The sequence below is a fragment of the Artemia sp. Qi Xiang Cuo genome, chromosome 10 (genome assembly GCF_049724085.1).
Source record: "Artemia sp. Qi Xiang Cuo chromosome 10, ASM4972408v1, whole genome shotgun sequence".
In the NCBI taxonomy this organism is placed as follows: domain Eukaryota; kingdom Metazoa; phylum Arthropoda; class Branchiopoda; order Anostraca; family Artemiidae; genus Artemia; species Artemia sp. Qi Xiang Cuo.
This window is the reverse complement of record NC_142803.1, coordinates 4,145,889-4,169,622: the sequence shown is the minus strand read 5'-3', so window position 1 is coordinate 4,169,622 and position 23,734 is coordinate 4,145,889. Positions and strand designations below refer to the sequence as shown.

Sequence of the window (23,734 nt, the reverse complement as noted above, 5' to 3'; positions counted from 1 at the left end):
AACAAAACGACTTTTGAAAATGCAACCGTAAATGGAACAACCACTGAAACGTAAAATTTTTTTACTAATATTACCTCAGTTAATTGGCTAGAATTCCAATTGGAGTAGTTTATTATCCACAGCCTCAACAAAAATAGGTATAACCTGGCGTTGACAACGACTCTGTGGACTAACATTTGACAATAGCATTTTAAAATGATAGTGAACATTTTTATTCAGAGTCACAATTAACGTTCCCATTCACTATTACGAGAATTAAAGGAGTGATCATTTCTGCAAAGACTTACTTAAATCCGTTATATCTCAGCAGAACCTTTCCCCTATTTCAAGATCCGGTTAGTTAGTCGAAAAGTTGCATGAGTAAAAAATTGAATCTAAATTGTTTAAACTGCGACGATTAATTCACTTCCAAGAGGTAAGGATGCTGGGGAGATGATCATCAACAACGATTGCACCCCCCCCCCCGAAGGCTTTTAAAAAAGCGTCTTATTGTTCTAATTAAACGGCCCGTGTGTTTCAGGAGTCATTTTTAAAGAGTTGAGACAAAATCCAAACTTTAGCGTAAAGAGCTAGGTGCTGAGGAGGGGGCAACCCCTTTATATACGTAATATTTTCTGTTTGTTTTAAGTTTTAACGTTATTCCTTACTTTCAGTTGAAAAAGCTTGCTTTTTTATTTAATTTATGATCTTTTTTAAATAATGCCAGGATATCTTGCCCTACCTCCTCGGAGAAAACCCCTCCCTACGGAAATATCCTCTAGACAATTCAATCCCGGTAACAATTTACCCCGGACAATTACTCTTAACCACTCTGCGCGTAAAATTGAGACAGAAAAGAGAAAGAAAGACATGTAAAAATAATTTTGTGTAAGAATTCTGGAAGATTCCCCTGACAAGTTCACTCCCTGGAAACTCCCCATGGAAAATTCCCCCGTGGAAAAACCCCAGCAGAAAATTTGCCCCCCCCCCACCCCAAAATGTATGCCTACATCCCAATAACAAATACTATGCGCAAACAATGGGCAAATTTTATAACTTAAAGACCTTTCCCCTGGGGCTGTGGGTTTACTTGACAAGTTAGAGAGACTGTCACTTTTCCAGACAGTCAGGGGACTACGTCTGATTCATATATAAGAAACTTCGGCAGGATAATTTTCTTTCTCATAACACAGTCAAACGGCTCCGTAAAGATGACTTAAAATATTGGCCAGCTTAAGGCGATTAGAATAAAGGATTGAGCAACTGTCTAATTTCCACAACGTCGTTTTCGCCTTCAAAAGCGCTTCTGCTTTAAATAATGTACCGCTTCCAGCAACGCATCATCTTATTATTTCCTGCTTTATTCGGCCGTAAGATAAACTGCAACATGGAGCTATATACAAGATCGTTGCTTACACATCTCATCTCACCAGCAGTTTTAATAAAAAGGGGAGAATATGAATGACAAGGGTAGCGTCGGTCCCCGTTCAACCGATCCCGTAGTCTAAGAGAGACACTTCTAGGAGGTGAATTGGCACTTTCAACGGGTATCTGCCCTTCTTCTGCTTGAATAACCTGAATTTTGGGTTCCTTAAAAAAAGATGAAAATGAGTAGTTAATTAGGCAACACTGAAAAGCGAAAATACAGCTTGGTACACCCGATTATAGTTTGGTAACACTAAACACAAAAAAACGCAGCTGTTTACGCGTGTTATTTTGACATAAATTGCAGATTGCAACTGAATGCAAAGATCCCTAGGGATAACACTATATAAAGGATCAAGATTTAAACTTTCTTGAGTGTACTGGTAACTAGTTTATACCATTAAGCTGAAATTCAAAGCTAGACCTTTCATTTGAAGTACATATCAGTTTCAATGATGGGTTTTATCACAACAAATTATGTGAATAAACTTGCTGAAGGTAAAATGAGCCTGACAATTTCAAAGAAATGTGTTAAAAAAACAACTTGTTAACTCCAGTCATGATTCGCAGACACAAGCATGAAACAAAGATTAAAATACGACATTATCCATCTAAAGCTCAACCAATCGGTAAGGAATATGTTGACCAAGTTAAAGTTGCCACGGCACAAACAATAGGTTACGCCAACAATGCAAAATTTAGGGCAAGCATGTACAGAAATTTCAAACTGGGTCTTGGACCTAAATTACTTCACTTAATTCTTACAAGGGAACCAGATAATCTTGAAGCAGCAGTACAGTTAGTAGAACATGACCTCATAATTGCCGAAATCATAAAAGCCCAACAACGTCTTTCTATTAACGCCGTCGAAGCAAGTGAAGAAGAAGAAAACCCGCATTCAAGCATCAAGAAACGTGCAGCCTCTCCGTCCCCTGTTCGGAGATCCTCTTCAGAGAAGAGAGTATCGTTTGCCAGTCCGCCTAGAGATTGGCACACTGACACTCGACCTTAAGCAAACTCATCGGATATGCTTTTAAGAACATACTCACGATCAGGAGAAAGAAGCAACGACAGGTGAGAACCTACAAAATGTTACAAATGTGAAAAACTCGGTCATATAGCTAGATTTTGCAGAAGCAATGGACAGCCAAGCTACAATAAACATTGCGGACACCAAAATGTATACCGTTCATCTAGACCTTACCAAGAATGACAAAACCAACTAAATAATGTTGTACACCAGCCACAGAATGAAGTAAACAGCCTCAATTTAACTAACCCACAACATAGGACCTTACAAGTAGCACTGACTTCAGTTCATCCTTTGTCGATCCAGTACAATCCTATACAGATCGGATTCTGAGCATGGAACAACACCACGGCACAGTACTTTACCCCGTCACAGCAAACAGCAAAACATTTTGGATGTCGAACTTTTCGATCATAGTGCACGTATGCCGCATGTTTAATGAAGTCTACAATTTTCGAAATTCACCTAAAAACTAACTTATATTGCCAAATTTTTCCACTCAAAATGTATTCTTTTCAAGTCTCGTAGACACAGAAACAATGGCAAATTAGCTCTCTTCTTCAAGCTGCTAAACTGCCTTCGCCAGTTCAGCAACTAGCACAAACAGTAAAGGACAGCTTGACAATCATTACCGGTCATAACATTAAAACACTGTGTCAAGTGAAACTCTATCTGTCTCACAAAAGTTATAACTTCTCGGTATCTTTGATTGTTGTTGATAATATATCATATGAGCGCACCTTAGGATTTCCGTTAATTTCCTCTAACAAAATGATAATTGACACAGAAAATTTTAAAGGTTAATGTAAAAAAGGGCACAGGCTTCTAAATTCAGACAATATATAGCAACGAATGCTCTAATGATTGTGAGGACTCACTCAGTTCATCATCAATTACCAAACATGACGCCGACAACCCCTTTATGGAAGAAGACCATCAGGATACTGGAGAGTCTTTTCTCATTACGAAAATGTCTAACGAGCAACAAGAATCATTCACCTTCAACGAGATGGCTATCAAGATAGAATCTACTGTTTCCAATCACTGAACGTACAGATCTGTTACTCACCGGGCGCCCAGGCAGTTGCATTGGAAGGTTAGACTAGAAGAACAAATCATTTAGATTGAAAAAAAAACTGGCTACACCTTAGTCTTTAACCCCACAACCAAACTAGCAACTTTACTAAAAGTCTCGGTAATCGGCACTGTCGTATCATTAGAAAACTCGACATTACCACCCTATTCTAAAGACAGAGTAATTAGAACCATAGAAAACAATGATAACATATCCAGTAAAGTGGGACTGTCACCTTACTATCCACTATCACAGGCAGAATTCTTCTCACAGTTCAATAGATCATACTTCACAGACATACAAATACGCCACAAAGTAATGACTTTACTGTGGTCTTTTCAGGACATATTCTCTACTCATGTACATGATTTTAGTAACACGGACGTTTTAGAAATGTAGATACCAGCAAATGAATCAGAACGGATAAGCTCTGTACCATACTTCGCCCCATGCATATCCAGAAACTAATTGAGCAAGGAATAATATCACAATGCGACAGCCCATGGGCCAGCCCTATTGCTGTTGTTAAGAAGAAAAATGGCTTAATTCGAATGTGTATCGACTATCGCAAGCTAAACGTAATCACAAGAGAACAAAACTCAGAATACCCAGGCTAGGCGAATGCTTGGATGCTATCTCCTGCTGGAACTATTTCTTCACCAGGACCGACCTCAGAAGTGGCTACTATATGCTGAAGATCAAGGAGTCTTGTCACGAGAAAACAGCGTTTATAGCAGCTTATGGCGCGGATGGATTTGTCCCAGCCACGCTTGCTCTCCCGACTGAAGAAACCAAATCAGGAGATCGGTACCCGCACAACAAAGACACTGGTCAGCATACGATCAAGTATTTCTTTAGGTTATTTTTTTCCTTTGTGTTACATTCCTTCTCCTATTTTTATAGTGGGTTACAAAACCATTAATTACTATACCTTATTCTCCTTCAAAATATCAAGAACTTAGCGATTTTCACAGTACGCAGAGTGATGAGAAGTCCATTATTGAAATTTATTTGCATTCAATAAATAATTTGACAGGAGAATAGGAAGCTTTATTCTCAAAATAGTTGTATACCTATATCTTTTATACTGGAGAAAAAGGCGTGCAAAATTTTTGGCAGCAAAAAAAAAAACATTCTCAGCTATATCACTGAACCTTCATGTTGAATTCCAAATCATTGCTAATTTTTAAGGTTTTATGTCTGCTAGGCATAAAAAGCAAGCTTGGCTTTCTTAAAACTTATGAAAGTCTTCTTGACATAAATGTGTCTTATCTTTTCCATTTTATATTCATACAAATACCTTGTTTAGTCAGTCATGCTTAACAATCTCAGGTTCAATCTTTTTTTGCACATGTTTTTTTGCCCATTGTAATTAACTTCTGCATTAAAATTACTTTCTTTTAAAGCAGACTTCTCCTCCTCTGCCTCCTCTTCACTTAACCAGGCAGCGTTAACAAAGTGGTTAACAAAGAAATATTTACCTGAGCTGGACATACAGCTTCACAAAGCTTGCAAGCAATGCACCTTTCTTCACCAGAAGGGTAGCGTCTTAGTGCGTGCTCACCTCTGAATCTGGGACTGAGAGGTCCTTTTTCGAATGGGTAGTTAATTGTCACTGGCTCTTTGAATATATGCGCCATTGTTACCATTGCACCTTAATGAAAATATATAGAGCATATAGAAAATAGATATAACAATATAACATATTTACAATATATATATATATATATATATATATATATATATATATATATATATATATATATATATATATATATATATATATATATATATATATATATATATATATATATATATATATATATATATATATATATATATATATATATATATATATATATATATATATATATATATATATATATATATATATATATATATATATATATATATATATATATATATATATATATATATATATATATATATATATATATATATATATATATATATATATATATATATATATATATATATATATATATATATATATATATATAAAAACAAGCCAATGAAATATAGGAGAATACATGAAAACTTTAGGAACAGTGGGAAAAATTTCACTGACTATAGTTGGTCAAATACCATCAATGCATATCAGCACGTCAATGGAAATTCCTCCACGTTTTTTCAACAGCATGACAGAGCATAGCAAGGCTGTATCCGGGCCCCCCCCCCAAAAAAAAATGATTGTCTGACTGGTAAAAATGTAACAAAAATGAATATAAACCAAATTCTTGATAAGTTTTTTAAAGTTTTTTTTTAAGCCCCCCTCCCCTGCCCCAAAAAACAAATCATGGATACGGCCCTGGAGCCAAGCAATCTCGTTGTTTGAATTTTTATAATTCTATTGGAACTGCCTTTGTAAAAACTCTATGTATCATATTTGTAATTGTAATAACAGTCTCCTAAGGTTTATACCTATGCAAACATCCAATCTCATAACCATGCAGAAAAACAATAAAGATTTAACACTAATAGACTTCGTCATTCTATAATTTTAATATCGTTAAATGTTACATGTAGTCACTTTTTTTACACGTTACATGACTAACTGCAAAACTAAACGTGAATGCATCAAGATATTCACCCTTTCTATGGAAATTTAGCTTTCTTTGTCCTTTTTGAAAGGAATCAATAGATGGCTTTGATGGAATAAATTTACCAGGGAGAAGGCTCTGAGGTATTAGAAAACTTTCACCTTTTAAGAAACAACACATGAGGACCACGTTTAATCTTTGAATCTACACACTCTCATATACAGGAGGAAAAGGGATGATGTCGTCATGACTAGAAAAGTGGTCATCTCAATGATTTGGATCCCATCTTTACCCCTCAGCCAGAAAGACATCTATATAGGTTTCTACCCCTCTCCAGTGGAGGGGAGGGGGCAACATTGAAAAAAAAAACAGATAGTCACAGTATCCTTTATCTTAATGTTACTATGTTTGAAACTACTGTATAATATTAACCTTTGATGGGGGGGGAGGTTCCCCTCTTTCTGTGGCACACTTTAGCCAATTTTCTATGATAACGTTCCCAAGGTAAAAAAAAAAAAAAAAAATTGTTGCATTATAATCAAGAAGAGTTAATTGTGTGACAATAAAATTTGTGGACTAATGTTTTAAAAAATCGTGTCCTGAAAGAAATCATATAATTAATCATGGTACCCTTCAAAGGACTCTGCCTGAGCTGTCATACACTTCTCCATTCACCTTTTCCAGCCTTCAATAGACTCGCGAAATTGTTTCTCTGTTACCCCTGGGAAAGCCTCTGATGTGGATTCTTTAATGACCTTCAGATTCTGAAGATGGCGTGCTTTTAATTTTCTTTAGTTTTTGGGAGTTGATAATAAAACAATAAAAAAACAACAAACTTTAAATAAGAAAAATACCAATTTTTTCGACTCCACGTCCCGGAGTCTTTTTCAACGGGAAAAAAAGATTGAAATTAAATTAAATGCAACATATAAACAAAAAAAAAAACAAAAACAAACAAATAGATAAACCTCACATCTTAATAATATCCAAAATATTGCATTCACTATAAAACCCTGAAAAAGATTGGCAATGAGATCTAGAAAAAATGAAGACTATATTTAGTTGAAAGAATTCACACAAAATTCCAGGTCATCACCCATGAGTAAAATTACAAGGTTAAGATCATTTGAACTATATAGGCAATATAAGGTTATTTATGGCAACAGGTCAAAGAAACTTATGTATTATATATTTAATGGGTTTCTTTCATATGCCAACTTAGGTATGGTCTGTTGACTCTTTCCAGCACTGACCTCATCCTGACTTTTGTTCTGAAGGTTAACACTTATTTGGGAACTATTATGTAACACATTACTGTTTGAAATTTTGACCTGCCCCTGATCAAGTTATTGTAAACTGGATTGAATCTATATTCTCCTTCATATCTATTAATACTAATACCCCCATAGATATTTATTTTTTTAATTTATATGATCTCTCGGAAACTTTGCAAAACTCCAACAAACGTGTCCATTATTTTCGTTTAATAAAAAAATATACAATAATGCAGAAGGTCAAATAAGTGTTCTGCTAAGGCTGATTCAAAAGTGCCTGTTTTTTTACTGTATTTAAAAGAGCAACTTATGATATTTTCATGTTGTTGTAATCTATTTTCTAGATTTTGCTGTGTCCTTCCAGCATAAAATTTACCACAAAAACATGAAATTTGGTATATCCCATTTTGTATATTTTTTGGAATCTTATCTTACTGCAGATCCACTATAATTACTTTCCAAAAGGATCAGTTTGCCCAAGAATATACGGTTTACCAAAAATAAATAAAGTAGGTAGTTTAAAGATTGTAGTTTCTATCTCTATTCCTGCAGCTGATTCTTCTATCACATATTGTTCAAGGTTTTTGGATAAAATCGTAACAGACTTATCAAATGGTATGTATGTATACATTGCTTGTATATCAAAACGAAAAATCCTTGATTCACTTGATATTTCTACATTTATTAGGTTATTTTTTAAGAAATCTGAGTTTTTTGCGTAGGAATTACAATATAGTGGTCAATAATATAAGTCCCAGAGGAATACCAACTTTATATATTTTTGGTAAACTGTATATACTGTTTAAACTGTATTAGTGTATCTGCGGTAAGATTCCAAAAAATATACAAAGTGGGATATACAAAATCCTTTGTTCTTGTGGTAAATTTTATGTAGGAATGACAGCAAAATTTAGAAAATAGATTAAAACAACATGAAAATACCATAAATTGCTCTTTTAAATACAATAAAACACCAGCAGTTTTTGAATCTTAGCAAAACATTTATTTGACCTTCTGCACAATACTATTGTTTTTTATTAAACAAAAATAATGGACACATCTGTTGTACATTTGCAAAGTTTCTGGGAAATAATATAAATTGAAAAAATTATCTATGGGGATATAAGTATTAATAGAGATACCATAATGGGGAACATAGATTAAACCCAGTTTACAATAACTTGATTAGGGCAGGTCAAAATTTTAAAAAAGAATGAGTTACATAATAGTTCCCAAACAAGTGTCAACCTAGAGAGCAAAAGTTGGGTTGAGGTCAGTGCTGGTAAGAGTCAACAGACCACCTTTAAGTTAGCAAATAAAAAAAAATCATTTAATGTATAGGGTGAATCGGGGAAAGTCCGACACCTTAACATGTTTTTTTTTGTTAAATTGACTCAAGATTTTTTTTTATGAGTATCTCATATCATCTTCTATCAAACTTTTTTTTACAACAATTTCCCATATTATTCACTTTCTGATTTTCCCATATACTGTGCTTGTAGCCCATCACCAGGTCTCAAAGTGGGTGCAGTCTGCTATGTTGGACTTACCCCAGCTTTGGGGGAAGTGCAACATATCCTACTAGCTTTTTTCAACAATATGTCAAAAATAATATGACTTCACCATCTTAAAGGGCATTGAGGAATCACTATAAGTCCATAAGCAAACAATTTTTATGTCAAACTGACTGGCATCAAAAGGCCAGACCATACTTTTTTCTGCTGCTGTGGGGTAACTCCAACAGTGTCGGACTTACCCAACAGATAAACGTTACAAGTATCATAGCCAAGGTGCTCAAATCACTGAATGTAAATGATTGCTTGTATTTTAAAAAAGAAAAACATATCACACAAAATATGGTTTGACTCCAGATACAAAAAGGTACTCATATATGTTGTAGCTTACGTGTATGGGCATAAAACAAAGATCTTCTGACGCTTGCTAGTAACTGCCTTGTACGATACAATAACCTGACGGATTTGGGGTATTTCAAATGGTCCGGTTTTCCCACTCAGTTTACTGGTCCTGCTTAATGTATTTGTCATCTACAGTATCGAAATCGTCTTTCTTTGGCCAATTGAAAGAGTAGGTGGCAAGGCTCAAGCAGTGAAGAAACTTGAGCTTAACTTTTCCCTTATCAGGAAAGTCTAGAACCCTTCCTATGTAACCTTGTTCGTCATTCCTTGCATCGTATCTAACTGCATTGTACTCATTTAGCTTGGGAACAATCTTTTGCTTACTGGGTGTCTCCTTGTCATTGCTGTCACTTTCTTGAATAGTATATTGAATACTCTGATCATCCTCATCAGAGCCAAGTTCAAGGCTGATATCTGATTCGCTATCACCCGTATCTCTATTGGCTTCCCTCTTAGGAAATTTTTTTTTTCGATTTTATACCCTTCCCATCTGAACTTTTCTTCTTCTCTTTGCCTTTTGCTTTCAGATTTTCGTCCCTCTTAAGCACCTCTAGATGTTCTTTTGATGTTATCACTTCTGCCTCTCTTGCAATTTTCTTCCATTTTTCTATTTCTGAAACTGATGGTAGGTCGGGCCGCTTTATTGAGTGAAGAAGAATCTCTTCAAAAGTGTTTGATTGGTTGCCAAGCAATCTCTTTGGACTAAAGGTAACAGAAAAGGTAATTTTTTCTAGTTCAGTGTTGACAGTGGTTGTGACTTTAGATTTGCCTGAATTTTTCTCCTGCTCCTTTTTCATTTGTGCATAGCGTCTCAACTTGGTAGGTTCAAACTTGGTTTGGTCAATTACGGATGGGTTTACTCTCATTGGAACACTCAGGTCAAAGATTCCAGTTGCTTTGAACGACTTTTTAATCAGGCTAGGAGTGAAATAGGTATCCCATACCTATGATAAGAGATATACAAAATCCTTCTTTGACAGAATGTTACCAGGGTGCTCCCTCTGCCATTTCGAGAGATTCTGATCAAAAGACACTTTCATTCCCTTGAAAACTACTTTATCGAGAGGTTGAAGCATGTGGAGGAAGCTTTAGGATTGTCACGTTAATTTCGTTTGCAAGTTTTGCAAGAGCAAGAGAAAGCTTTGCAAGTTTTGCAAGAGCATGTTTGCCATGTCCATCTAAGATGAGAAGTGGCTTTCCCTTTACATGAGGAAGAAACTGGAATTCAAACCAGTTCATAAAGAGATCAGACGTCATCCACCCTTTATTGGTAGATGAGTAAGATGCACCAGGGTAAGCTCCATCTACAGGTATCCATGAGGTCCCGGTATTCTTTGCAGAGAAAACTATTAAAGGTGTGAATTTTTCTCCGTTTGCACTGATACAAACCAAGGCAGTTGTATTTTCACATCCATTACCACCTGTTATACGAGTGGCTGGTGAGCCTTTGGCTCCTGCAACTTTCGTATTGCCAGGATCCCTGCAGAAAGATGTCTCATCCAAATTAAACCAGCACTGGGGCTTGTCAAGAATATCCATTGCCGTGGCAGTTTCATACAAAAGCTCATAAAAACCATACATTATGAAGGTGTCACATTGCTGCAAAAGACTTTTGTTTTCTAACCTCTCCGGTTTCTTTAATGAAATTTTGTTTCTGCACTTGAACCCCACCCACCAAGTCATGACCAGGTTGGTTGTCCTTAAATCTTGTTTGAACTTTGTTCTTGATGAGATAGTCTTGGACTTGGTCAAAAAATTCCTGCTTGCTGAGACCTATGCCCCACTTTTCAAAGTATTTGGAGACCCTGAGTCATATCCTTTTCTATTTCAGCAGGTATTTCTTGACTCCTCCCTCCACCACAAACTGTTTTTTTACTTTTGTCTTCTTCATAAGATGGTCAATCACGGTAGTGAGTGGTATTTGAAATACTTTCGAAGCCTGTAGCATAGACATTCTCTTTGAAGATATCTCTGCTAGCGCGTTTTGTAGCTGAGTTGCATCATATTTTCCTCCAACCCCGCGTTGTGTTTTCCGAACATAATTTCTAGGCATCTAGAAAAGACAAAGGAATTATGAATGAATGGATGAATTTATTCAAAGGGGAATTATGAATGAATTGATGAATGTATTCGAAAACCTGTCACAAGCAGGTGTGCAAAAAATTCCAAAACAGCCAGTAGCAGAATTTCAAAAGCTGCCAACACTTTAGCAGCAAAATCCGTGATTTGACAGCTTTTCTTTGAGCAAGAAGTATTTCTATAGGTAAAATTTTCAGAAAAGTAACTCATGTAACTTAGTATAGCTTGCGGTTAGAAATATCAATAGTTTTCTTAATCATATTTAATCATATTAAAGTACTGTCTCATATTTACTCTAATACTGCTAATGGTGTATAGTATTCAAAGTATCAAGTATACAGTATATAGCTTACTGCTGGTAGTTTATGGATTGAGTTGTACACTCCAATGATATTGGTATTATGAAAATAATACACACCCAACTGCATTCTTAATATTCATTGATCACTGTACTACAACTATAAAAAGGTCAGTATTCTTTTACTAGCATAGGAAGAAAGGTCAGTAATTCAATGATCTATGTCTGGTTTTGATGTGTAGTAAATAATTGAGACATAAACTTTTGAAAATAGTGAAAAAATTATTTCAAGTCAAGTGAAAGTAATAGTTACTAGGGGTGGATTGTCGTCAGTGGTAAATCACTAGGGGTGGCAACCCTGAAAGAAAGAGGATTTTTGGGGAACCGATTTTGAGAATGTTTATGAGAAGACAGATTTTGGGGGGAATCCCCAAAAATTTGGGGATAGTGGAAGCACTTGTATTTTTTGAAAAAAAATGCCAACAAATTTTGCAAAGCCATGAAAACTGTCCACTAGCATTGCTACTATGCTATCCCACTTTTTGAATGGCGGAGCACGACTTGTGTTTTGACACCTGTTCTTTGAGCAAAAATTATTTTATACGTAAAAAGGGTATTTTCAGACACAATCTGCCCACAAATTTGATACCAGCCAAGTAGCATTTCTACTTTGCTACACTTTGTGCACGGCATGTCACAAGTAAAGGTTAAGACGAAAAAAAAATTACAGGGGAGAAAGATAAACGAAAGCAGGCACAGAACTGCAATACATGAATGATCAACACAACACTACATTCCACTAAGTTAGTAAAGCCATTTAAGGATGGTTACTGGCTTCAACCTTTATTATCTAAAGCTTAGAATCTGTTCTACCATTTAAAATATCCATCTTTGGTAACATGGGGTAAGTCCGACACCCCAGCCAAACTTCCCCCGTAGGGGGTAAGACCGACATGTTAGACTTTCCCCAGATGGGTTTTATCGGGGGTAAGACCGACACCCCTCTTATCTGTTCAACTAATAACATTAGCTTTTTTTAAAAAATCAGGAAGATGCTCCTGGTCTTCTAGTTTCTAAGAAATGAAAAACAAATTCTCTATCTCTCTTACTTTATAATCTGCATAAGTTAAGTTAAAGTCAGTTGCCTGTGTTCCTAAGAAAACGCTGTCCAAAAATCTTCAACACCTTCTGAACAGAAAGTGTGCTAACTCTACCGGAAGTTGATGGCACTGTTGCCTACTGCTACTAATAAGGAAGAAAATATTAAAGCCACCCACAGAAACAATGAACCATAGACAAATTGAAGGTTGTTGTCGGACTTACACCACTGTCGGACTTTCCCTGATTCACCCTAGTTCATAAGTTTCTTTGACCTGTTGCCATATGCAACCTTATATTGCCTATATAGTTCAAATAGACTTAACCTTGCTATTTTATTCATGGATGATGACCTCAGGTTTATTTAAATTCTTTCAAATAAATATAGTACTTCATTTTTTCTAGATCTCATTGACAATCTGAAATCATACAAAACACAATTTGGTGTATCAGAGACAATCCTTTGTTATTTCTATGTGCTTATTCGGGCACTTATAGTGACTGCAGTATTTTGGAGATTACTAAGATGACAGTTTTAATTTTTTTGTTATATTTCTTTACATGTTGCGCTAAATTTAACTTAAATTTTTTTTTTCCTGTTGATAAAGGCTCCTGGACATGGAGTCAAATTATTTGGTATTTTTTATTTTGCTGTTGTTGTTTTTTTTGTTTCATTGTCTTATTTAAAATTTACCCAGTTTTTCTCTCTTAAATTCTGTAAATGGAACAGCAGTGTGGTCTAAGAACTTATTTACTGAGTGAGGTGGTGCATTGCTGTGATGAAGCACCTACAACTGATCTTGCCAACAATTGGGCTCTTTCTACAAACCCTTCACGCCTTGAAGAACCAACTCTTGGAGCGAAATTCTAGGCAAGTGGAGAAAACCATCAACATGGCCTTGATTCTTGATTTTGACATCCTGACTTTTTTAGTCTGTGGCTCATCTCAGTTACTTTAGTCCATGCTGTGCTTCTTAGTCTCACGATCATACAATTAAATCTAATTTTCGTCTCCCTTAATTACAGTTTGATAGATGTCTGAATTCTCCAACCAGTCTTAGAAGAAACATGCAAATGCGTTTCCTGTGGTCCAACAAACAAGTTTTTGGGAACAATCTCTGCACAAAGCTTCAACAACCTGAACTCTTGTGTGAGGATGAGATACACTGTTTCTTGATTGATTCAAGTGATCTAAAAAACATCTCTGGCTGTGATGCAGTGGTTTGAGTTGATAATTTTAACAACTTCTTTTAAAAAAAGGTAAAGAAGCAATTCAAACAGTGAAGGGGCGCCCCAAAACGCTAATTGTCCTTTGTTGAGATTCTGTCATCTCTGAAACCTGTCAGTCCTTTACAGAAGATGGTCTCTATATACTGTTTACACCATCTCAAGAATTTTGGAGTTCATTTTCCCTGATTTCACAAGGAATTTCATCACAACTGGCTGCTTTTCAAAATTACTTTCCATCATCACAATAGCAAAACACACATGTACAAAAACAAACCTACACTCAAGATAGCATGGTTGAAAAAACTGAAATTCTCAATAGAGAATTTATGGCCACCGACCTTGAGACAGTCAAATACTCAAGGCTTCATGTTGGGAGGGGCAGATGTCAAGTTCAAAAATAGAGGAACTATTCAATATTTTGATGAAATTAGAGGAGAAATCACACGCATTGAAAGTTTTGGAGGACAATCCTAGCCTGAAATCTATAGTTTCCCATAATTTCTTTTGTGTTTCATGTAGCCTAATGTGCCTATTTTCAACCAGATGGTGGTTGATTAATAATCAAAAGCAACAATCTATATTCATATTTAATTTTCTCTGTTATTTACTTAATAGATTTGTGAATAACAAATTTCCTGCTGGATGACAAATTCAACACTAGAGTAAATAAGTCCAAACAAGCATTTTTTGTTTTTCAATTTAAATCTTTAACCCAAAGCAGACATCTAAAGAAACAAAAAAGCACAATACCTCTTATAAGTTCTGTTACAAACATTGAAGTAGCAGCTCTATCAGTAATATCTTTCATAGCCATACTTGGTTCTGGCTCAGTAACAATTTTGTAGCATGTCCGAATCTGTTGTCTAGTCTGAACTGAGCTAGAGCCAATGACATCTTTTCCTGTAAAAAGTGAAAAAAAACTCCATTAGAATGTTAATAGCAAAACAAAAGGAGAAATTAGTATATGTGCAAAGAGTTTACTTGAATTTAAGGTCAGTTGATTTTCAAAATGCCAAACCTTGTATATTTATTCTCAATAGATGAACATAGCAAATATCTCCAATTCAAGCCCCCCCCCCCCCTTCTTCCAACCCCCCAAAAAACCCACCTACCAAACCAACAAAGACCTCCAAGACAGACCTACCAAAAAACTTAAAACAAACTTTGATAAAATATGATTCCAAGACTGAATACACAAAAAAGGCACAAATTCCAAAATAATAAAAAAAAAGCTAAGTTTTTATATGATGCCAAATCAAGCTAAAAACAATCTAGATTCTAATGGTTAATTGCTTGGTTTTCCATCTGAACTATGAGATGCTTTCAGCATGTTGTAATTAAGTTAGGCTGCTGTAAATATAATTAATAAGGTTTTGAGTTAATAGTGGTCTAATCAATAGCATCATCATATAAACACCTTGTAGGTAGTTTTGGAAATGGTGTTACAGAGATATGTCTGAAAAAAATAACTTATTATGAACATTGTACATTGAATTTTATCTATAGGTTCCAGAAGTAATTTTGACTTATTTTAAGTTGAAAAACAATAAGTCTTAAGATTGCTCTGTTCCTATGTCCTAAGTTTGAGGATAATTTCTTAATTGACCACCAGAAGATGAATGACAAAGACAGTTTTGTATTTCTTGCTAACCAAAAACACATAACAAAAAAAAATATCTTGTGATGAGAAATTGGAATCTTACTTTGGATAGAAATTCACATTTTATATGAACTTTATCCTAATGTCTATTAGGTAAAATAAAAAATAATAATAAAATACAGAACATTGTTTTTTGTTTTGTTCCTAAATTTGCACCACCAGCTACATTTAAATGTCTGATTTGCTGCTTGTCTTTTAAATACTTCCATCAAGAGGTTTTAGATGAGTGCTGACCCTTCTTTTAAAGGATTCAACATAGAAACTTACAGATTATGTCCCCATGAAGATCATTTCAAATTGAAGTGCAACATTAAACGAAGCTGTTCATTAAATACTCTGGAATCAGCATGTCAACTTTAAGACAACTGAGCCAAGCTGTATGGATATATGTTTGTCTTGTTGGTTAGACATTGGGGAGTACAAGAAAAGAAAGCTCTACAGGAGGAGATGAATTTACAAACTTGTAGGAAACAGCCATCAACACTGCATCATATTTCTCACTGACTGGATAAAGTCATGAAGAATAACTGAATCTGCTCTATTAGCCCTATTCTGGATCTTTTGAAATGGCACCAACAATGTTTTTGGAGCAGCATAAAGCAGGCATCTATACTCAGCAATGGGTCTGATGCAAGTCTTGTATAGTGGGATGACTGAACTGAGTGGAAGAAGGTTTTTGCAGCAAAGAGCAATGCCCAGCTTTCTTATATGGGACGTTCTTACCAAATCAAGTTAAGTTTTCCAAGATAAATTAGTGGACAAGTGGATTCTGACAAGACAAAGCTTATCAGCTTTCTTTATAGCTTCATTAATGGATATGAGGTTGGGGTGTATATGTGGCATTTTTGATCAGAGGATCATCAACTCCTTTGTTTTTGATACACTGATACTGACCATCCATGTACCAAACCATTTTTTTATTTCTATGGCTTAGATCTCCATGTTTTAGGATGGCTATGTTTATTGTGGTGTCATCAGCAAAGTGATGCAGAAGGCTTGCAAGGCTTTTTCCCATGTTTATTTAAATTTCTTTAAAATTTAGAAAGTTTGTTCAGAAAGCAATTATTTTACATTTCTTATACTAACTAAATGTGCATCAGGTGATTTGCCTTAACTTCATGTGGCAGTTCTAGCCAATGGCAGGGGATCAAGAAACTGGTACCTGTGCTATACAGACCATTAGTTTGCAGGCAAAAAGTTCCAGTCTTTCAATGCTCTTATGTTGCTACATAAGAGCATTTTTAATATCCAAACCCAGCTAAGTTGGTAACTATCTAAGTAATCCTTAGATTGCTCTAATCTACAGTTTGAGGTTCAATCCACTTGTCATATAAAAAGTGTATTTTCTTGGATAGATACTTGGAGAATGAAGCTAAAGCATATCAACAAATTTGCAAAGGAAGCTACCAAATATTGCTCATGATTTTCATAACTTTTAGCTGAACAATGAAAATGAACTAATTTAGTGATCAAAATGTCTTGATAAGTTTGTTTTTTTTGACAAACAGAGATGCATAACCACAGAAAAGCAAATATTCTCAAACATTTCCTTTATAGACTACATATCCTAATGACTAACTTTGGCAAAGGGTATGGTAAAAGTCTAGAATAGTAAATTTTGTTGACTCAGAAATGGCTGTAATAAGCAAGTCAATGCTCATGAATGGATCTACAGACTGAACTTGGGGATGAAAAAATTGTGAATTACTATCTCACAGCCTTTCTGTGACATACTTTGTAGTAAAGATAGAATAATATCAACATCGTTCCTTACTTCAATCTAGAAAAGGCATGATTCTGATGCAAATCTTGTTCTTAGCTATATTGCACATGCTCCAATATTATTACATTTCATCTATACTTAGTTAGGGACCAAAGGTCTGAATGGTATATTTACCTTTTATTTTCAAAAACTTTAATTTTTTAGTCTAAGATTTTATTTCATTTGCATTTGTTTCTCTGCTTAGTCTACTATGTCACAAGAAAAAACTATTTTTTATTCCTGAAAAAAAAACAACAAATCTAGGTAAACTTGGCATTTTAAATTTGGTTTCAATACAAATTCCTCAATTGTAATTCTTACAAACTTGATCCAGAAATTTCATGATTATCTTTTTGTAAGAACATAGATCTGTTCCTGGTGAATTTTTTTTGCTAAAATTATCCATTAAAAATTCGTTTTGTTTCAATTAGTTTGTCAGCTTTTCTCTGACTTGGAGAGTTGTTGAGCTAGGCAAGTGAAACTTTCAGAAATACATCTACATCCAAAACTAGGACATGAAAACATGTTTTCAAGTGCTGATCTCTACTCCCCAGGAACCCTGATTTTTTGTGCATTTACAAATGCCTAGTTGGGACAACAATCTTGGAAAATTTGTAATTTAATCAAATTTATTATTAATCTATCTATCTGCATGACAAGATTAAGTCTCTGTGATTTAGACAGACCTACTTGTTTCTACCTTTAAGATGCTATGTCCAAGATTGGGCACCAGTTATTGTTCTTGTGCATCATCACTTCTAAACAAAACACAATAACATACTGAAAGCTAATTTAATATATTGTAGAATAGTTACTGTATTTTGTTCCTAAAGGTCAATTTGCTTCACATTAACCCCCCCCCCTAATTGACTAATAATAGCCTAGATTATATATACTTATTGTATATTCAATAATGTAACTCTTTTGGGTAAATTTCTAGGTGGCCACATAATTTAGCTAAGATGAAAGTGAAAACATCATTTGATGCCTTTTTTTATGTTCTTTCATAATTCAAGAATCCCTTCTGGGGCTAGTTGCATCTTGAGCCCTTAAAGGGGCCCCAAAGGTATTTCATTTTGTAACAACACAAAGAAGTTATCAACACTAGTTAAGTTATTTAAAAGTGGTTAAAAACAAATCACAAGTTTAAAAATAGGTTGCTCAAGAGTAATATATTCCAAAAATACTTATTTACAACAATTCAAACCTCATTTTTTTGGCAACTCAAATATAAATTGTTTTCCTACTTTTTCAAATGCTGTCAACAAAAACAGTGCTGAATTTTGTGATTTGAAACTTCGCCATCAAGAATTCAGGGTATAGATAGATAGATAGATATTTATTGCAACAAAAGCCTTTTTGGGCCATGGCAAAATAACAAAACAAAAATAAATACAAAAAAAACACACAATAAATTACTCACAATTCATCAAAAAAGTTTCTCTATGTGCCATACCCACTCTTGCAAATTTACCCAACCTTCTAAAATCATCAAAATTTCTACTTTTCAAAATTTTTTTCAAGCCAATCCACCCCTCCAAAATCTGTTGAAAACACTTCCCTCCTCAAATTTCTTAACTCCTGGCATGTACCCATAAAATGGATAAGATCTTCCTCCTCTCCACACATAGGACACTGGTAAGGACCATTTTTAATCCTATAATTCCCAATATATTTCCTCCTTTCTCCAATGCCCAAAAATTACCACAAACCGAAATTACCCATCTTAAATTCTCACTACTCATCCCCGCTTTAAAGTAAACTTCCTCCCCCCAAACCTCCTTTGCCAGCCCATACAGCCCCAGAGACGCCGAGGATGATTTCTGATTCTGCCACCTTTGAATTTCCTGCTCTATTAGTCTATCCTATATATTTGCCCATTAGGTGGGTAAATTTCATGGTAAATTTGCAGTTAACCATATAATTTAGCTAGGATGAAAGTGAAAACATCATTTGATGCTTTTTTATGCTCTGTCATTATTCATATAAAATACCTTTGGGGCCCATTTAAGGGCTCAGGATGCAATTATCCCCAGAAGCAATTCTTGAATTATGAAAGAGCATAAAAAAGGGCATCAAATGAGATTTTCACTAAATTATGTAACCACCTAGAAACTGACCCTCTTTTGTTTATGCCACTTGTTTAGTGTTTGCTACTAAATAAATAAGAAGAAGAGAGCAATGCCATTGAAAAAATAATTAGCATGTATAATCTAGGCTATATTTTTTTCTGTAAGGGGGGAGAGGGGGTAGCTAAACAAAACAACAATAAGGAGCAATACAAGTAAGTATTTTGTAATGTTTTGAAATAGTTTTTTTGAAATTTAGTGTTTCCTTTATCAGTGACTATGAATAATAACACCAGGCACTATTTCCAAAGATTAGGCCAAACCTTAAAGTTTTGGCCTGTGATTAGGTTATATTACTGACTATTAGTACATTTAAAATATTCAGAGAAATACTTAAGCTAATCACATACTCATGAAGAAAATTTAGTATCACCAGAGGAGAAGGGCTCTCCTGAAGAAAATGATATAAAGCAAAAACATTAGCACCCTATAATCTCTAATTTTATGCTATTTCTAATGTTTATAGCTGTGTTTGTGACAATTCACAAGTAGGGGGAATTGTCACACACATAAACACAACTATAAACATTATAAAGAGCATAAAATTTAAAATTATATGGTTCTGCCATTTTTGTTCTAAAGTGCTTCCTAAATAAGAGCCTCTCTCCTCTAGAGTTACCAAAAAATTTAGACAAACTCAACAGTAAAACAATCTTATTTTTAGATTTATATTTTTACATTGCCTTTAGCCTATATAACAATTTAGGGTATATATTTGCATGTTAGGGAGGGGGGGGGGGAAGGTAAAGTTTAAACTTGCCTCTCATTTGCATCAGAGATTAACTTTGGTAAATTTTTGGCAGTTCATATTATTGACTTACAAATAAAGTAAGTGGTGGAGGCTAAAATTCATTTCCAACAAAAATGATTATTATATTTGTAAAGAGCATAAAAAAAGGCATTGAGGGGTATATTCACTTTAGTCATAACTCAATAATATGATTTGGTACATATTTACCCATAAAAAAGGCATTGAGTGGTATGTTCACTTTATTTGTAAGTCAATAATATGAAACAGCAAAATATTTACAAAATTTTCCTTTTCTTAGCCTAACCCCTTTCCAAGATAGCAAAAAGTGGTTAAACTTTAATTTTACCAAAGATACATTCAGAATATTTGACAAAGATAAGGCACTGGCCAAGTACTGGGGGTCTTACCCTATTTGGTAGCCTACCTTAGCCTAGCCTACCACTAGATAATTTATTTTCTAAGATACAAAAATCCATAACCCAGAATTTACCCCACAGAAAAATCTTTCCATCCTCAATAAAATTTGTCTTTAACAAACAAATTTATAGGCTATTAGGTTACATAAGCTTCAGATCAATTAAAGCTCGTATTATGACATCTGATTGTCATTATTACCCTAGATTATCCCAAAACATGTCACAAAAACCAATAAATTGTGATAAAATTTTTGAAGGCAATTAACCTAATAACTTTACAACTGATCGACAAGCCATTTTAATTTAAAAGTCTCCAATGAAATTTTCTATAGCTATGCTTTCTTCTTGAAAAGGTAGTTGCCGCCCATTAATCTTTAGAAGAGCTGCGAAAAATGCAAGAACAACTGCTATCTTTCGATGACAAAGCGCAAAGTTCACAGACAAAATGTTCATAATACCACCTAATAGCTTTACTATTGATCGACAAGCCATTTTAATTTAAAAGTCTCCAATGAAATTTTCTATAGCTATGCTTTTTTCTTGAAAAGGTAGTTGCCGCCCATTAATCTTTAGAAGAGCTGCGAAAAATGCAAGAACAACTGCTATTTTTCGATGACAAAGCGCAAAGTTCACAGACAAAATGTTCATAATACCACCTAATAGCTTTACAACTGATCGACAAGCCATTTTAATTTAAAAGTTTCCAATGAAATTTTGTATCGCTATGCTTTTTTCTTGAAAAGGTAGTTGCCGCCCATTAATCTTTAGAAGAGCTGCGAAAAATGCAAGAACAACTGCTATTTTTCGATGACAAAGCGCAAAGTTCACAGACAAAATGTTCATAATACAGACGTCCACCTGAAATAATTTTAAGTTATCAGTCAATTTGGAGCTTGTGCTCGTCTATTTTAGACGGTGTACATAGGCTTCTAGCACGCACTGACGTAATCATACACTGCAAAAAAAGGCATCTGAATATCCGACCGTTTTTTATTAATTAAAAAAAATTCCACAAAATAAGTTTTTTTAAAAAAAGGTAAAGTAAAGAGATCTTTAAAACCAAAAATGGGTAGAAATAATGTTAAATAATATTCAAAAATCGAAACTACCATAAATCACCATAAATAAATGAATGAAACACACAACAAACAGAAACTAATATAAATAACCAAGCCAGGAGTGTGTCAGCCCCATTCATATCAAAAGCGATTGGAGGGTGACTAATCCCCCAACTCATGCCTTCTTTTTCCTAAATGTATCTGATCAAAATTTTATGATAGCCAATTTGTACAAAATAGTCCAAAGATTAAACAAAATGTATCCAGGGTTGACATAAAACCCGAAAGCCTCGAGGGCAAGAGTTGTAAGTTACGCCCTGGGGGATAATAAGGTTTTTATATAAAGGGTGGTCGTTTAAACTTTGGAAGAGGCTTATTTGATTGGAAATTTACAGTTGTAGCTCACTTGTTGAAAGTCAAAAGGGATTTGAGGGCATTTAGACAAGTTCTAGTGCCCTTAAAAAGGGAACTAAAACTTCTTATTTTTTTCTTTATAAAATCATTTTAATTTATTGACATTGAAGCAGAATGTGCGGCTTTAATATTTTTGTGTTGCTGTTTATTTGTTTTTTATCGTAGTTTTGTTTTATCTAATACTTTTCTTAGCTCCAGCTATTGAAGTGAATAAATATATTCTATTCTATTTCAAATCTATTTAGTCCCCTTTGAAGTGTGTACCACCACCCCTTACATAAAAACTTTCTATTTTATAATTATATGACCTTTCAACTGTGCTAAACAAAATGGCTATCTCAAAATTTTCATTTGATGTGTTTGGAAAAATGAAGAGTGGGGAGGCAAGTGGGGAACTTGCAATTTCCAATCGAATGAACTCCTTTTGAAATTTATACGGCAATGTTTTTTCATACAAAGTAGCTCGGTTAGAAAAAAAAACAATATATGATTCCCACCTTGCTCTTTACTTAGGCAGTGCTATTGGGCTACTTGCGACATTTTAAAATAAAGCATTAAGATATCTGCATCACCGAGTTTTTACTGTGGAAAAATTCTAAAAATGCAAAAAAATAATCTAGAACTGATACAAATATTATATTTGTTTACAGTAGCTATTCAAAGATACTACATCCACACATTAATTCACATATATATGATCACGGTCTCGAAGAGGGAGGGTGCCCCTAATGTTTCCAGTCATTTCGTAACGAAAATTTGAGTAGATAGAATAGTAGTTTAATAGTTTCACTCATTCAAATGTTTTTTGTAAGATAAATAATAAAAATATATGACGTAAAACCAATGAAACTAGATCAGTCTCTGTCGGTAAAACAAAAAAAAACAGAAATAAAGCAACTTAATATCAATATCAACCAATTCAGTTGGTACAAATGACGAGCTAGTTGGTAAAATCCTTTATCAACCCCTCAAAATGTTTTGGTTGAGGACGCCTTCTGGATGTAACGATACAAAGGATATCAGAGGTTGCAATATGAAACTGTTAAGATTAGATTAATTGAGGTTTTTTATTGTCCTTACGAGAAATAAGCTACTTAAAGTAACAATGCAAATTAATGCGTGGCTGGCAAGCTAAAAATACCCCCCCCCCCCCCAAAAAAAAAATATAAAGATCTTAAGTAAACTTGTATGATGGCTACAGTGAACAACTTAGACAGGGTGAAAATACTACTAGTTTAATTGTATTCTATATAGTCTCAAACTTTATTTAAACTGGTCTAATTATTATTGGCCTAGACCAGGTTCATACAGGTTCAGAGCGGTGAGACGCGATAAAAATTCAAACTGAATTTCGTATAGAAGTCTTATTAAAATGAATAAATTCATATATAATGTGTTAAAAAAGAATTAAAAAAAAAAATTATTTTTCAACTGAGGAGAAATTTACAGTCAAAGGCAAGCTTTCATTCTAAGGGATAACATATAAAAGATTGCAATTGATATTCGCGAAGTCAATTTGGAGTCAAGAATATGCTGCTCATTTTGCTAAAAATCTGTTAAAATGTATAGCACAAAGTAA

The 23,734-nt window shown here is 34.4% G+C and overlaps 1 protein-coding gene across 2 annotated transcripts in view; it reads right to left on the bottom strand.

Annotated features, from left to right (window-relative positions):
• ND-23 (NADH dehydrogenase (ubiquinone) 23 kDa subunit) overlaps positions 1-21,383 on the bottom strand; it is a 33,469-nt gene extending 12,086 nt beyond the window's left edge. Inside the window, exons 1-3 of one of the 2 annotated variants that reach the window (XM_089095813.1) lie at positions 21,340-21,383; positions 14,716-14,865; positions 4,991-5,163 (exon numbers count right to left, since the gene is read on the bottom strand). In XM_089095813.1, coding sequence (XP_088951939.1) covers positions 4,991-5,163; positions 14,716-14,865; positions 21,340-21,370 — 354 coding nt within the window. In that variant the 5' untranslated portion in view covers positions 21,371-21,383. Of the gene's footprint in view, positions 1-4,990; positions 5,164-14,715; positions 14,866-20,949; positions 21,063-21,339 lie in introns of those variants that run through there. The other variant, XM_089095814.1, reaches the window with a different exon arrangement.
• Between the last annotated feature and the right edge of the window lie 2,351 nt (positions 21,384-23,734).